The sequence below is a fragment of the Octodon degus genome, unplaced genomic scaffold (assembly GCF_000260255.1).
Source record: "Octodon degus isolate 3935 unplaced genomic scaffold, OctDeg1.0 scaffold00096, whole genome shotgun sequence".
NCBI classification, from domain to species: Eukaryota; Metazoa; Chordata; class Mammalia; order Rodentia; family Octodontidae; genus Octodon; species Octodon degus.
In genome coordinates, this window is record NW_004524672.1 from 9,955,357 (window position 1) to 9,972,482 (window position 17,126).

At 46.8% G+C, this 17,126-nt stretch overlaps 1 protein-coding gene across 3 annotated transcripts in view; it reads left to right on the top strand.

Annotated features, from left to right (window-relative positions):
* The window catches only part of Nhej1 (non-homologous end joining factor 1), an 89,426-nt gene extending 87,156 nt beyond the window's left edge, over window positions 1-2,270 (top strand). For all 3 annotated transcript variants that reach the window (XM_023723120.1, XM_023723121.1, XM_004638203.2), the window contains 3 exons: window positions 496-613; window positions 1,182-1,300; window positions 1,763-2,270. In XM_023723120.1, coding sequence (XP_023578888.1) covers window positions 496-613; window positions 1,182-1,300; window positions 1,763-1,837 — 312 coding nt within the window. In that variant the 3' untranslated portion in view covers window positions 1,838-2,270. The remainder of the gene's footprint in view (window positions 1-495; window positions 614-1,181; window positions 1,301-1,762) is intronic.
* Window positions 2,271-17,126: the final 14,856 nt, after the last annotated feature.

The window sequence follows — 17,126 nt, forward strand, 5'->3', positions numbered from 1 at the left end:
CCTCCTTCTTCTTCCCTTCAGAAACCAACTTTCACCCTTTAGGGGGAAATTTCACCCCACCATGGGATACATTGATCATAATAAAGCACAACAGAATTATAGTAGGCAGGAAGATCTCAGAACCTTAGTCAACTTTCTTTCTCCTCTCTTGGAAGTATAGGAGTAAAATGAGTTAAAATGGTAATATGTGCAGCTCAGGGACAATAACTTTCTAAAACAGGCCTCTGAAAGCTCATCCCTTTGGGAAAGCTGACAGACCTGTAGAGCATTCATGATAAGAGACCCAGGGGTAGGGGATGTAGAGGTCCACACGTGGAGCTGCCTTTACAAGGATTTCCAAGCGGTCTGCATGGTGGTCCTTGTGGGCTCAGCAGTGGAGTTAACTACTCTATGTAAATATGTTTAGGGTTGATGCCAGTTCTGCCAGTGATATATCAGATCCCTTTTCTCTGTCCAGGCAGTATAACCCATGTCAGTATTGCCTCTCTTCTATAGAAACTACCAGAAGCCTGTGATGTCAGCGATGGAAGGCCCTTTGTTGTGAATCTGCAGAGTCTATATGTGGCAGTCACCAGACAGGAACTCCAAGTGGGACAGAAGCATCCAGGTGCTGGTGAGGAACTGCAGACATCCTGGTCTGCCTGGGATGAAAGTCTGTGTTTGTGCTGTCCTAGATGGCAGCTCTAGCCACATGTGGCTATTTAAATTTAAATAATGAAAAATAACGTATTTCCAAAATTAGAAATCCATTTCCTCATGTGCTCTACTCACATGTCAGGGGCTCCATAGCTGCATGTGGCTGGTGGATACCAAATTGGACAGTGAAGGTACATGACTCTTCCCTTGTTCCAGAAAGTTCTGGTATCTGTCACAGGCCCAGGGCCCCAGAGTCTAGCTTCCTTGACTAGGGTGGACAAACACCTGGCAGAAAGCCTCCTCTTCCTACTGAGAGGTGTAAGGGAACACAGAGAGAGAGGCTCTTTGCATCTGGGGAGAATGGACCTGAAGTAACTACATAGAAACAATGCTTTCTGAAAATCTGCTCAAAGTTAGATTTGTGGCCACTTCTGTCCATTTCTTAGTATCAAACTCTGGCCTGTATCTGAGTTCCTGATAATTGCTAATGTCTTCCTGGTAAGAAGGCATTTCTCACAGTCTTTTCTTGATCTTTCCCACTGCAGGAGATCCTGAGACCTCAAGCAGTGCCTCCCCTGGAGGAACTGATAGCCATCTTCTGAGCCAGCCAGAACAGCCAGGCTCTTCAGAAGCATCCCTCTCAGCACTTGAGAAAGATCCCCTTGTGAGTCATAGTGGCTTCCCGGATGGCGTGCTGAGCAGGGGAGGAGCCGGCGCCTTGACCCCCCAGCCAGTTGTCCCTGCAGTTGCTGTTCAATTGATGCTACCTCGGCAATACTGAGGGCTATTTGTGAATAAGTTTCCAAACTGGGGAGTCCTGGTGTTTTATACATTTGGTTGCTGTCTCACCTCTGCCATTCTTATACTGAGCTGAGCCTTGGGTCCCTTTGCATCGCATCCCTCTTTCAATTAATGCCTGTGAAGTTGTTCCTTAGGGTACAAGGCACATGTATGTGCATCTCCTGTTTCAGAGTCTTATATCATACTCCCTGACATTTCAAAACACTTACTGCAGATAGTTCATGGCCTCCTCCTAGCTGAGAGCCATGAGAGGAAGGAAGTTCCTTTCCTGCTGTAAGTGGTTCCATTTCAAAGCCTCTATTAACCCAAGTTCCTTTTTTCCTAGGGTATAGCAGGCCTTACACAGAGACCTCAGCTCTCAAAGGCCAAGCGGAAGAAGCCAAGGGGTCTCTTCAGCTAACCTGTCATGGTCTCTGCTGCTGGCATGGACCAGCATAGTTTCCAAGCATCCCTGGGATAGGAGCTACATGGCAGAGTACCTCTCAGGCAGACTTATGGTCAGAGGCGACTGTTGGGGCAAGAGGACAAAGTCCATGTCGACAGGCCACCTGAATGGGACTGTTACCCAAGCGAAGCTCTGTTCTGGCCAGTCTGGCCTTCCCTGTCGAAGTGGAAGCTTGTGTCTGGGAGCCCAGGCTTTCCTCTCTTTTGGTGGAGGTTCTTCAGCCCCAGGGGTCTGCCTCGGACTTCAGTGTATACAGCCAGTGTGCAAAATGTGCAACATGTTAAGAAAGCCTTGTCTCCCTTTCTCTAGAGTCTCCAGCCAGTCCAGGATGCTCCCCAGAGAGCTACTATTCTTGTTGGCACAAAATAAAACCACTTACAATGCCCTGCTTTTGAGATTATTTATCTGTGGAACTCATTACACACCTCCCCTCACGGAGTTTTTTTGTCATCCCTGGGGAATCTGAGCCTGTACTCCAAACCTCCAGGTTCTTCTCTGCTGCGCCTGAGCCACAGCTCTGGATACTTAGACCTCCATGCTCCTCCATGTGGCACAAAGCAGACAGCTGCTCTTTTTTTGTCAAACTTGGGTGTGTTTTCCGTTTGCTTCCAAGGCATAGACAACAGGGTGGTCGCAATAGGATCAATATGGCAAAGAGTTCGAGCACTAGAGCCCAGGTAGGTTCCTATGGGTGGTAGAAAGGAAAATTTGACTTTCTTATTTTCTACTTTACTTCAGATAATGTAGAAAGTAGAAGACCTAGGGTGACAGGGAACAGGAAATGACCCTGTGAGTTCTTGGAGCACGGAATTGGCTGTAGAACTAAATATTCATGCCTAGCAGGAAAAAAGAGTAAAAGCCATGTGAAATGGGCAGAATGTGAGCTGGACACCTCTTGGGCACTCCAGAACGGTCACAGTCCCTCGGTCTCATCCAGAGCTTGCTCTGTAAGAGCATCAGGAGCTTTATCTTGAGGAGCAGGAGTGAAAGTAGAATCCAGGTACTCACAGGGAATCAATCAGTAGATAGAAGAAGGGGTGAGGAGCATAATGCAGGGGACAGTGTCCTGAGTGTGCTTTTTATGGCCTCAGCAGCACTGTGTCTTCCCTGGCTGGGACTCGCGTTTCAGAACAGATGCTAAGCCTTGGGGAGAGAACCATCCAATAAATAATAAAATACTCATGGTTAGAAAAGCAGTAGCTGGGTGCAGTAGCATACTGCTGATCCCAGCTACTCAGGATGCTGAAAAGAAAGATGGCAAAAAGGGCAGCCTGGACAATGTGGTGAGATCCTGTCTCAAAAATCCTAACAAGGGGCTAGGGAGATAGCTCAGTAGAGTAAGCGCTTGCTTGGCAAGCCCAGGGTCCTGAGTTCAATCCCTGGTACTGCAAAAACAAAACAAAAATCCTAAGAAAAACAGGGCTGAGGGTGTAGCTCAGTGGGAGAGGCTTGCCTACCATGCATGTGGCCCTGGATTTGATCCCCAGTACTGAAAGAGGATCAAGGGGAGGGATTAAAACAGCACCTGAAACACAGCAATGATACTAAACCACTCTCGCGAATGAACAGCTCCTGTGGATCAGGTGCCCTGCCCGATAAGCACCTAACACTGAATCCTCATAGCGTTGTCTAAGGGAGACCCCATTACCCCACTAGGAAACTGGTTGTTCAAGCCTTTGAGTGACTTGCCAAAGGTCACTCAGCTCATAAGTGACAGCCAGAGTCTGAACCCAAACAACTGACTTCTTCACAGCATGACTACACATGTTGCCAAACTGTTGGGTCCTCGTGCAATCTCTGGTGCTACCACATTCATCCTGTGACCCTGCTCCTTTCAGAAGCTGCTCGCTTCCCTGGGGGCTCTTCAAGCAGGAGTCCTGTGTGGCTGCAGGACTCACTTCCTTCCCTTTTCCTGCCAGAGAAAGCTGCTGGGGTCTGTCCTTATTGCTGCTTACCTTTCTTTACCTGCAGAGCATAGTGCCCTGTGTACACCTGGCAAGAGTGGCTGTCATCCAGAACTGGAAACTGTGACTCCACTGGCTGGCTCAGTTTGTCCTTTTGGCTTCTTTCTGGCAGCATCTTGCTAGCCAGATTTCAGGGGCTATGTAGCATGGGACCACATAGAAAGCAAAAAAGCTTCCCTAGCCAGCGGGGAGAAAATGGGGCTTCCCCTCTGCCCTCAAGTAGAAACTTTTAATCAGAGAACCAGGGACTGTGGATCTTCTAAAATAAAATCCTAAGAGTATAACTTTACTTATGTTATCCTAAGATTATGTGACTTTTCCTAAAGGTTAATAATAAACTGGGTGTAGTAGCGTGCCCCTGTAACCTGTAGTTCTTTGGGAGGCTGAGGAGGGAGGACCACAAATTCAAGCCCAGCCTGGGCAACTTAGTAACTTAGTTACTTAGTTAAGGTCCTGTCTCAAAATAATAAATACAAAAAGGGCTGGGGACATAGCCCAGTGTGAAGGCCCTGGGGTCAATCCTCAGTTCTGGGCGGTGTGGGTGTGGGCTGGGAGTGGGGTGTGCGGTGTGGCTATGACTGGTAACCTTCCTGTCCCTTGCAGCCTGTATCCCCAAGGTTGCTCACTCTGGCGTGTTGCTCAAACACATCCTAGGGAAAGAGCGCTGCCAGAGGCCCTGCCTCAGGCGTTCTTGCCCTGAAGCCTTCACCCCAAAGCAAGGAGTGGTGGTTGAGAATCATTCATCCCCGGGCAACTCTAGGGAAATCCCTGCTTTGACAAATTGGCGAGCCAGGCTGTATTCCAGCCCTGCCTCCTGGCTTGGGCCCCTCCCGGAGGCCCCCAGCCTAGCCCAACCCCCACTCTGCATGCACATAAAAGGGTCGAATTCTCGTGGCTGCTCCATAAATTTTATTCCGTAAATATTAGTTTTCCCTGTGTTTAATAAAGCAGTGGCCCACCTCCCCGCCTACCCACCCGCTCCCCGGGGCCGGGGCTGGGGCCAGGGCTGGCTGGTGGGAGAAGGGACTCTTTCAATTGCTTTGGAGTATTTTTAGAAAAAAAAATATAAGGTGGTTTACACGAGCAAGCCAGCAAACCAGGAGCAGGGCTTGGGACCTCGAGGAAGTCTCTGCAGTGATTTGACCAAAAAGTAGAGAAATAGCGCCACCTAGGTTGCAAGGCCTATTTGGCCTTGCTGGCTGGTCTCCTGGCGGTCAGCTGAGATGAGGCAGCCAGCAAGGACCATGGCTACATGCTCAGAGAAATCCTCACCTCTGCACTCCAGTTGGGTAGCACTTCCTTATCTTATGCTTCACAGGGACTTTCCCAGCAGCACTTAAAAGCATAGCCCAAGTGGGGTCGTGGAAAATCCCTCCAGAGCCATTCTTTTCCACTCTCATCAGTGTCTCTGATCAAGGACTGTTTCCGAGGCATACACTGACTCCCAGGATGCTGGCTCTTGAATTTCTAGAGCAGCTGGTGGTAAGGACAGAGGGCTGTGCTCTTGTTCTCTGGAGTGGCAAAGTCTAACTTGATCAGACCAAGATCCTTCCAAGGCTACTGCAAGCCCTGGACAGCAGGCCCTGAGGACAGGAGAGATGCCACCCTCCTGATACCCAGGCCTACTGCTTGTTTTTATCCCAGAGCAAGGTGGACTCCTTTTCTTGCTGTTATTTTAAATCTCCCATTTCCAAACCATTCCCCTAGGCTGGGACTCGGGGGGGGGGTGTATGACCGGAGCTGGCCGCGTGCCAGCGCAGGATTGCGAGAGCGCGCGGGGGAGGACGGGTGGGGCGGGGGGTGGCCTGCAGGAGCCCCTGTGGAGGTTGTAAGGAGCTGTGCTTCTCCTCTTGTACTGGCTTTGCTCCCATTCCTGACTTTGTCACCAGCGTCAGTTTCTTCCTTCCATCTCTTTTGTTTCTCACTATCTCCTACTTACCAAACTAGGAAGATCTTCTCTAGAGAGTACAGGGTGCTCCTGAATCCTCATAACATCCTTCCTGAGATTACTTGCTCTCATTGCTTACCTTTCAACGTAGCCTCTGTTAATAGATGTATTTCCACTCTGCTTTTTTTTTCCTTTCATGAGATTATACTCCATGAGAAGAGGGTCAGTTTTTAACCCTAACTTAGACAATATCACTTTGTGGTGTACAACCTCAAATGTGTTTTTCCTAGGCTTTGCCCTGGAGAAATTTGTGTTCCAATTTTCCTGAAGAAACTTTCAAAAGGAATAACATCCTGCAAGAAAGCCACCAAACTGAGCTCAAGAATGTGGTTGCTAATCCATGTTACCAACATTCATAAATGCGTGGCCCAGCAAAGTGTAATAGATTATCTTAGGCCCTTAGATGCTTGTACTGAGGGATGCACAGGAGAAAGGAGCCCAAGTGTTGGGGCTCACTTGTGGCTCTGACTTACAGGAAGCCCCTGCTGCATACTCTGGCTCTAGGTCCCTTCTTTGTTCTCCTTGCCAGGGCCTCCAACCAACATCCCCTCAGGGGAAACATCCAGCGAGGAGGGTACTGGTTAGCTTGTCTGTGTGAGGGACAGGAGCTTCAGGGAACCCCTCTCTATTGGAGAAGCTGGGAGCCCACCTACCCCTTCATCTCAGAACACTTGGTAGAATGGTTTTCTACCCTTTGAGACTTTATGGTGGTCCCTTATGCACTGCCTCATTCTGAGCTCACATTTTTCCATCCTGGTAATGGGTGCCATTAGGTAGAACCAGAGTATTCTAGTAAATGCCCTCCTGAGCTTGTCAGTCCCACCCTCTGTTTTTCTATGTGGAGCCCAACAGATCTTTTGCCACCTTCCACACCCTTGGACCCCTTTGAATGAGTGCTGGCCTCTGCACACTCAACTCTCATAGATTCCTGACAATCTGGACCAGCCTACTAGGGGAACCCGGAAGAGGCATTGAAAGAACTCCAGGGTGTGGGGAACACACTGCCATTGACTCACCTGGGAAGATTGTGCCAGGATTACTTGTCCTGCTGGGCCAAGGGCCAGTAGTTAAAGGAGCATGCAATGCTACACTCTTCCTTCGCTCACTTAGGGGCCCAAGGAGTGGTGGGGCTGGAGCTGGAGAGTAGGGCTTGGGGGATGCTGGGAGTCCCCTTCTGAAATCTAGGTGTTCTGTTTACTTTTTCATATTGGCAGCTAGAAGGGGAAGCCCATCCCAGCTCAGCATTGTTGTCTAACATGGTTAATCAGATCCTATAATCCTGCTGTGGAAATATTGGGCCTCACTCAAAACAATAGAGACCAAGAATATTGTGGTTAAATTTCAACCAACTGCCTCCCTGGCCTGTTTGCCTAACCCCTACCCCCCTCTCCTGGGCCAGAGTCCTCCCAGCTTTATGGACCCCTGATAGGATCGACAACCGGTCAGAAATCAGTGACAGGAGAGGGGAGAATGGAATAGGGGTAGGACAGTCCTTTTGACTGCCCCTCCATTCTGCCTTTTTCCTCCCTTCCCAGGCCTTGAGGGGTGAGCAGAGGCTGGTAAGAGGGGCTGGAGTTGTGGTCAAGAATCATGGGTGGTAAAGAAATCCCCTAATCAAGACAGAAAAAGATCACTGCATGTAAGGAGATCCTACCTGTTTCATTTCTTATTGCTGCCTGGTGCTTCCAGGGCAAAAAGCAGTACCAGTTGTCCTCTGTCACACACGGGAAGAATGGGAAGGTACTGCATGGCAGAAGTAGAGCTGGTTGTAATGATTTTCTCTTTTATTGATAACCTACTGTAACAGCAATATTAGTACTAATACTCTGATGGTATTGGGAAGGTGAAGCTGAGACCCAACTGGAGTAGTTTTGCTGCTGCTGCTGCTGCTGCTGCTGCTGCTGTTCATTGTGTTACTGTCTTTAGTGAGTACAATTTAATATGGATACTTTGGATAATTAGAATAGCAAGACAAAAGGAAGAATGCAGTGTACAATTTTGAATCAACAAAGGAAAGGATGCAATATCTGGGTTGTGCCAAAGGGGACCTGTAACTTGGTGATGTGATCAGCAAGAGGCAGAGAAGGTTCTTGCAGGCCCTGGACCACCCAGATGGCACTACCTTGGCCAGTGATGTCCAATGTGTACCTTGTAGCATAGAGGCTCCAGGCACAGCTTGCAGCCGCACTGCTTTCGGAGGTGTCACCACCACTGAGGTGAAGTACAGTGAGGCCCCAGCTGCAGCCCTGTGGACTACTGAACGGTCAAAGTGCATGTATATTTTTAGGATTTGAAGAATGAAAATAGAACGATGCCAAGTGAAACTCTATCAACCTGGTCATATAGGATTGGAGTAAAACAACAGCAGAGAGCCCTTGGGGATGTTTCTGATTGAGAGTGATGATCCAAGGATGGCATGGTGTCTGCGGGCCAGTCATCAAAGCCATCATAAAGCCAGGACTGACTGATAGAACTGGGCTTCCCACCAGAGGACATCTGGGAAATAGTTTCTGCCAGTGAGAACCTGAGACTGATGTACACTTCTGGGTGGGAGTCCCCCAAATAACAACCGGGATCAGCTGAAGCACGTAGAGAAGCTAATGCTAAAAGGGTCTTACGATGAAGGAAAACATTTCAACACTTAAGCAATTTGGAGAACTAATGGGAAGAATTCAATTCAAGAAAGATCCCCAAGGACGTTGTAGAGAACAGAGCTACTTTGTAGACCAGGAAGAGGGATGCGAAGCTACATTGGCTATGAGCCTTATGTTCATAGACTTGAATTACAAAAATCCAACTGAAAAACACTCCAGATCACTAAAAAAATTCAAAGCAGTGGCACAGGTTTGTGGTAAGGTGTTGGGAATAGATAGAAAAACCTATATTCAACAAGAAACATGAATACTTAAATATGTATTAACTCAAATTATAGACTGAGCGCTTATTTGCTAGTGTCCCCACCAATGGGGACATTGTATTCCTTGCTGTGTGGCCATAAAGATATATTTCCTGGTTTCAGCAAGTCTACAATCCAAAGTTGATATTTAATGGACATATTTTTCCTCCCAAATTTTGTTCAAGTGTATGACACAGAAAATAAGAGTGAAACCCAGGCATGGTGATATACACCTGCAACCCCAGCACTCGGAGAGGCTGGAGCAAAAGGATCACAGAGTTGTGCCCAGCCTGGAAAATTTAGTGACTTTGTGAGAGCTTGTCTCAAAATAAAAAATGTAAAGTCCTGAGGATACAGCTCAGTGTAAAGACCTGGGATTCAATAACTAGTACCGGGAGAGAGAAAGGGGAGAGAGATGGGCGGAGAGAGAGAGAGAGAGAGAGAGAGAGAGAGAGAGAGAGAGAGACAGAGAGAGAAAGACAGAGAGAGTATGTCAGAGAGACAGAGATAGAGACAGAGAGAGATATAGAGAGACACAGACACAGACACAGACAGACAGTCAGAGACAGAGACGGGAAAAAGTGACATTGCTTTTCCTCACCCATTTCCCCCTTAACTTGGTATTCTCCAGTGACAACCATTTCTTTGCTCTTTCTCTCTACCATGCCAAGCGCATCAGGGCCCTCCACTGTCCTGTCTGCCAGGATGTCCTTCCCCCATCCACTGGGGTGAATCTTCCACCTCTGGCACATCTTTGCTGAAACTGCACTTCTCTGTGGTTACCTGAAGGGCTCCCCTCAAAGGAGCGAGCTGCTTGCCACCCTTCCTACCCCACAAGCTGCGCACCCCCATGCCCACATTTTCTCTGAGTCTTGCTCATAGTCCTCTCTTATTCCCTTCTAACATATTATGTATTCTTGTTTTTATTTTTAATTGTCTGTCTCCTCAGTGAACTCCTGTAAAGTAAAGCAGGGATTTTTTTTCTTCTTTATTATTTTTGTCACAACCCAAGCACTTAGAACAAAGTCTGGCACTTAATAGGTGGGCAAAATTTATTTGAATGAATAGATCAAGAAATACAGCCAGGCATGGTGGTGCATGCCTGTAATCCCAGCACTTGAGAAGCTGAGGCAGGAGGGTCACCAGTAATTCAAGGCCATCCTAGGCTACAGAGTGAGTCGAAGGCCAGCCTGAACTGCACAGTGAGATCTTGTTTAAAAACACACACACAAAAAGCTGAGCATGGTGGTGCATGCCTGTAATCTCAGTGCTCAGGAGGCAGAGGTCAGAGGATCACTATGAGTTTGAGGCCAGCCTGAGCTATGGCTACATAAGTGAGTTTAAGGCCTGCCTGCACTACAATAGAGAACCCCTGTTTCAAAAAAGAAAAGAAAAGAAAAGCACTATTAACATACAACTGCACATACTCCTTTTTCTATAGCAGTATCTTAGGCAGATTTAGTTATAAATCTGACTCATCTGTGGCTATAAGCCAGTTCACTATAACCTTTTGGTTTCTTTGGTTTGGTCTGGGGCAACCTGTTGTAGGGTGAGAATGGGGTTGGTACCATTTTTTTGGCTATAAGTGTAATGGAATGAACTTGTTATTTTGTGGAAACTGAGAATATAAGCTATTAAAAAGCTAGTGACTATAATCCTAGCACTCTGGGAAGCTGAGGCAGGAAGACTGGAAGTTCAAGCCCAGCCTGGGTAACTCAGCAAATTAGTGAGATCTTGTCTCAAACTAAAAATAAAGGAAGAAGAAATATAAATTGAAAAGGACGGAGTATACATCTCAGTGCAAAGGCCCTGTTGTGAGCAATCCCTAGTAACACACAAGTAATGTGAGTGCATGTGCGCATGTATACACACACACACGCACACACACACACACACAGAGTAACCACATACTTTTTGGATTCTTTGGCTTTTGATCCAAAATTCATTTCTACCAGGAGGGACTCTGTGACAGCACGGATGGACTCATACAAACCCTGTTGCAGAAAACTAACAGTTGTCTATGTCTACGGCTATACCACCCTGAACGCGTCCGATCTCGTCTGATTTCGGAAGCTAAGCAGGGTCGGGCCTGGTTAGTACTTGAATGGGAGAAAAGTAACAGTTGATTCACTTGAGTATTAAAAAAAAATAGCCACCTCCCTCTTTTTGAATATTCATTGAACTATTTTCCAGATTTTCTATCACGTAGTTACTTACCCCGTAGAGACACTGGGGTGGAAATAAAGCCCATATAAACATGTTATAACATGTATACAGAAACATATTTATGTGTATTTCTTTTTTTCCCTGCAAATGTCTGTAAGATAAGCATTTCTCACCATCTTTAGTTTCTAAATTGGGCAAACATTCCTTCTGTAACTACTTCTGTTGCCTTTCTCTACCTTTTCAAAGTCATCAAAGCAAGGTCTTTAAAAATGCCTGACTCTCCCTCTCTCTCTCTCTCTGAAGTGCCTTGTAATGAGCTTATTGTTTGGGAAAGGTAACTTGACATTCCCATTTCTAATCAATAGCTTGCTTTCAAAGCATTGTTAGTTCTGAGTGGCTTTAATTGGATCTCTAACCCTGTTCTGGACTGACCTGAGGCTTGAAAGACATGCACATTTCCATATGGGCCAAATGGGTTGGAGTTGCTAAACTCTTAAAAAAAAAAAAAAAAACAAAACAGTAGCACTCAAGGTGATCCAAGCAGGTAGGGAAATGGCCAGAGTCTCAGCATTCAAAGGCCCAAAAAAGTAACAACTCTTGTAGGGAAAAACAGTTCACCTATATTTCAAAGAGGAAATGATTGACTTGAGCAGAGGTCAGCAACCTGGCACACCTGCCCTAGGAATCACCAAGAAACCACTGAGTCACACAGGTCCAGGTTCCCAACACCTTACTCCTTCACGTGCAAGCTCTGAACTTTGCAACACTTTACAAATGGTAAATTTGAGTGAATGGTGTCAAGTTTTGGAAGGCTTGTGTGAAGGTTCGTGAAATGGCTCCAGCGTCCCCCTTTACAAAGTCTCCTCCCCCGACTGCTCATCCTACTAGGGCTGTCATCCCATCTTGCCCCACACCCTTCCTGAGGAGACTTGTCATTCTTTTCCCTCCTTCAAAGCTTTTCATCCACATCCTCAGGTTTCTCACCCCAGACGAATTGTTTTTCAATACCCTGTTCTTCATAATCAAGTCTATCTTATCTATTTATCTCTACTCTTCTGTACTCATTTATGAGTGGTATTTGTGGTCTTCTAATTGCAGTTTATTTAATGATTCATCTGTAAGGTTAAATAGTAAATTCCTTGAGGACAATAACTGCATCTTCTACTTCACTTATGGCACTCGCCTTCCCTGTGTGCTAGTATGTCACCTTGTTGAGGAAGGCCCTTCTGAGTAGAAAGATGTGGGGCTTCCTGGTCGCCTCTGCTGGCTGGGAGTGCACACACTTGATTGTCTGGATGTTTGTCCCTAGACAGGTAATAGGAATCAGTCCTGCTGCTACCATGGTCAACCCACTAGAGGATGAAAAGTAACTCATCCATACTGTTAGTACTTGCCAGTTTGCATTTTTTGCCCTCTCCATAACTCTATGAGGTAGGTGATACTATTTTCATTTTGCAGATGAGAAAACTGAAATTCAAAGAGGTCGTGTCATTCCCTACAATCCCACATGTAGGAGGTAGCAAGGGTGATCAGGCATAGGTCTGCCACCTCCAGGTCTAGTGCAATTTCCACTGACTTAGAGCTGCTGTACACTGAGTCAGTGGATGGCATTTGACCAACTGCATTTCTGAAGCTTGTCCAGTTGGGATTCAGCACCTTGGGTTAAGAGCTGGATCCTTCTGGTCAAGGGACAGGACTAGAGGAAGAAAGACCACCTGGCATAGAAGTATGGGTCTGTGTAGTATGTATACTCACACACATGAATACATTGATTGTTTTTTTGTTCTATCTCAGTTATACACTATAAATGCATGCCATTTGTACTATAGTGTTAAATTCAGATCGACTAAAACCACTAAGGTGATAATCTATTAAACATGTTTAAATCATCAGGTCCTATTGTGTATCTCTCTCCTTTCACATTTTATTTTTCCAACTTTCACTTTTGTAATAAAAAATGAATCATATTATGAAAGAAGTAACTTCTTTTGTTTTCTTTTTGAGATAAGGTCTCACTTTCTTTCTGAGATAAGGTCTCAGTCTGGGCTTGAATTCAAACTGCCTCAGCCTCCTGAGTGTGCAGCACATCACCACACCCTGCCTTTTGTTGTTGTTGTTGTTGTTGTTTTTGAAAGAGTTAAGGGAAGAGTTCTAAAGGCAAGAGAAAAAAATGATTTCACCAATAGGCTTGGGATCTAGCTTGCTCCTGATGATATGGTCAGGAGATGTCCTGAGCCATTGGTGCTTTTACAGTAGTTTGATTCAATTCCAATTTTACTACTGGCAGGCCTGGAAGTGATCAGAAGAATCAGGCTTTGCTAATTCTAAGGGACTGGCTCCATCCAAAAGCTACCCTATATCTACCAAGAGGCTAGGGACATGAGTAGTCACAGTTCTGAGGCCCTGACTTGGATTGAGTGCCGCAGGACTCTACTGTAGAAGTGAGAATGCTTCCAATCTCACCTTCTTTTCTCCCTTCCTCCACTGGAGAAGAGTGAACTGATACTGATCCACATTTAAGATTCAGATCTCAAGGGCCAGCCAAACAACTCAGCCAACTAAAGCACCTGCTTAGGCAGACGCAGGGGCCGGGAGTTCGATTCCCGGGCCTGCTGTGCTGGTCCTCCCTGGGGCTCTATGAGACTGTGATTGAGACTGGGCATGGTGGCACGTGCCTATAATCCCAGCACTTGGGAGGCTGTAAACAGGAAAATCACTATGAGTCTGATCTACGCAGTGAGACCCTGTATATCCTGTTCTAAAAATATGAGAGAGAGAGAGAGAGAGAGAGAGAGAGAGAGAGAGAGAGAGAGAGAGATTCAGGACTACTGTGTTTTAAGAAAAAGAATGTTGTTTTGGTATTTAAAAGCAAAGTAGAAGCTGCAGTTATTGTCCACAAGGAATTTACTGTTTAACCTTCAGATGAACCATTAAAATAAAAGGCAATTATAAGGCCACAAACATCACTTATAAACAAATGTGGAAGAGTAGAAAAGTAGATAACACAGATTTGATCTAGGAGACTATGTAAATAAGAGACAATTAACCTGGAGTTTTAGGTGTTGGACCACAGGCAGTTACTTTACTTCTAGAGCTTGGAACTACAGATTTGTAAGAGAAGAATAATTGCCAACAAGGGGCTGGAGGTGTAGTTTGGTGGTAGAGTTTAGCGTGTGTGAGGCTCTGGACACTCTCTCTCTCTCTCTCTCTCTCTCTCTCTCTCTCTCTCTCACACACACACACACACACTCCCATACATGCACACACAACAGTGGCACAGAGGGTAATTGTGGAGATTTACTAGTGGGTAAAGCACCTGACACAAGACTTTGGTACTTGTAAGCTTCTATGTATTTCTCCCAGTGCACACCTTGAACCTTGCTCTGAAGTGGTCCACCTGGCAGAGTATCTACATGGATCTCAGCCATCAGGGTGGTGCTCAGTGGCTGCCTAAGCACACCTGATGCCCAGTTTAGCCACACTGCATGCTATGATTTGTGTCTAGATGTGCCCCAAAGCATCAAGCACTCCTGGGTGGGGCTTTGGAAGCAGAGGGAAGCAGATCCTAGGAGTGTGATACTCTTTAGTAGATTGGCCCACTGCTGGCTTCTAGCTAAATGTGAGGTTGGGAGGTGGAGTTTGGTCCAAGGAGGGAATCCCTGAGGTGTTGACTCTCTGCTTCCTCACTGCCATGCCTTGAACAGCTCTCCTGTCATGCCCTGCTGCCATGTTGCCCTGCCTTGGAGCCAGCTGACAGTGGAACAAAACCTCTATAAAATATGAGCCTCAAGAAATGTTTCTTGGGCTGGGGAGCTAGCTCAGTGACATAAGTGCCTGCCTCACAAGTATAAGGTCCTGAGTTTGATCCCCGGTACCAAAAAAAAAAAAAAAAGAAATGTTTCTTCCTTTAAGTTGTGGGTGTCAGATGTGTCTCAGCTATGAAGAAAGAGACGAAGATGCTGTGTGCATAATTCTAATCAGAGCTTTACGGATTTGTTTCAGAACGATAAGAAACATAATTTAAAGGAGTAGAAATGAGAGGACAAGTGGTAAAGCTAATAAGTGTTTATAAATTAGAATTTCTGAGAGAATTTTCAAGGAATGGTCTTTCTCTTGGAGAAAAGAAGATTAAAAGTGAATTCCAAGATCATGTTCATGGGATACTAAGTAGAATAACGGCCCTAATCTCTAAGGTCAGAGAAAGAAGGAAAGAGTTTGCCTTAGAGATTGAGGGAAGAAGACTGGATGTAAGGCCAAATCTCTCTAGAAAATTATTAAAATTGAGATAGATGACCTCAGAAGCCTATGGTTTTTTGTGGGGTTTTTTTTTTTTGTTTTTGTTTTTGTTTTTGTTTGGCATTCCATCAAAACAGAGAGACCCAGTTTGGTCTGGGAGGTGCTGACCTGTTAAGTACTGGGCCAAAGAACTCTAAGAGGAGCAAAGGCCCAGGGGATGAGAAGAATGCAAGGGTGGTCCTTGAACTTTGGAAATGACAAGTTAGAGTACTTGGAATAATTTCAAGGCAAAGTACCAACATTCGTGGTTAGGAAACATAGGATAGGAATGCTGATGATGTAAGAAAAGACAGTGCACGCGTGGTGTGTGTGTGTGTGTGTGTGTGTGTGTGTGTGTGTGTAGGCTAGGCTACCCATTCACCTTCCAAATGACCGGTATTACTCTCTCTTGATGGGGCCATTTGAAATTCTTTCTCTGGCTCTTAGTATCTTTTTCTATTATAGTAAGTGCTTGGATTTTAAGTTCCTTCCCATCCTGAATTGGGGTCCACAAAACAGACCCAGAAAATGTCAATAAATCTAAAAAGCTATTGTAGTCCACAACCAGAGGTGTGCTGGACAGAAGAAACCTGCATGGAGAAAGGGGTCCATGTCTCTATCTTGGCTCCAGGGAATCTCCAGCCTGCTTCCTAAGACTCCAGTATCCTTCCTAAAATAAAGGTAGTAGTTGTGAGCATAAGTTAGATAACACAAGCAGAGAACACTATAATATCTAATAGCTTCCATGTTGTAGGTGTGTATGTACCAGTAACATGCATTAATAAAAATTTTAAGCCTTTTTATTTCTCATCATTTTATTTCTATCCTTATTGAATCTGTAAGTTATACTGTAATTAAATCGCATAGTTTGGTATTACGGTGATGGTGGCTTTTGCTTATTTTTAACACTTGTCTTTTCTTGTTTTGGCAGAATGGATCCTAATTCATTCCATTTTCCTGAGTGTCCCACTAAAATACACAACCCACTCCACTTCTCTAGCTGCTTCTCTATTTTCTCTGTCCTTTTTTATTTGTAAAGTGAAGCTAAGCATAATTATTCCTCATGCAGAGCTCTATGCAGTGGCTTTGGATCCACAGCGAGCTGGTGCTCCTGAATTTAAAGCTGCTGCTCTTGAACAGGGCCATCTGACCTGGGCTCCTGTGTGCTCTGTGGATGGCCGCATTTAAAGTGCTCCTCTCTTGGCCTCTGCTTTGCATCGCCCGTCTTGCTTGTTCTAAAGGTTTCCAACTCAGAAACCCCGCTCAACTCTTCAAAAGGCCGAACTGCCCACCCAGTTTCATACCCTGCAGCCCGTGGGATGTGCGTTGGGCTGATAGAGAGCTCAGCTCCAGGGTGGGGTACCAGGTTAGGAGTGGCCTTCTGCCTTTTGGGTTTGCTTCCCCGCAGGGGACATCGTAGGCGGCTGTACGGTTCGGCCACTGCACACACACACACACACACACACACACACACACACACACACACACCGGCCCGCCCGCGTCTGGCAGCGCCTTGGGTTGCGGTCTCCTTGGGGGTGGCACCTCCTGTCCAGGTTTGCGCCTAGCGGGGCACCCCGGAGCCACGAGGAACCAGAAGGCGAGGCCAGGGTGAGATGGGGCGCGTCGAAGTAGGGAGGGCAAACGCAGGCAGTTCAGGGGGCGCAGAGGGCAGCGGGCGGGTAGACGCGCGGCCGAGGAGCGCGCGGGACCAGGGCTGGCTGTGTCGGGGCCGCCCGCCGAGGGGGAGGAGGCTGTGCCGCCCTTGCTGCAGGTTCGCTGTCGAGCGCGCAGGAGGCAGGGACATGGGTAGGGTGCGGTCTGCGCGGGGGCCTGAGCCTGGATCTCTCCCATTTCCCCTTTCACTCGACCCCGGGCTGCGCTGCAGACGGCAGCAGCTCCGCTCCGCCCGAGCTGCCTGACCGCCGGGCCGGGGTGCTAACCGCGGGTCCCTCCAGCCCGCCGGCCCGGCCAGCCCAGCCCAGCCCGGCGGCCCGC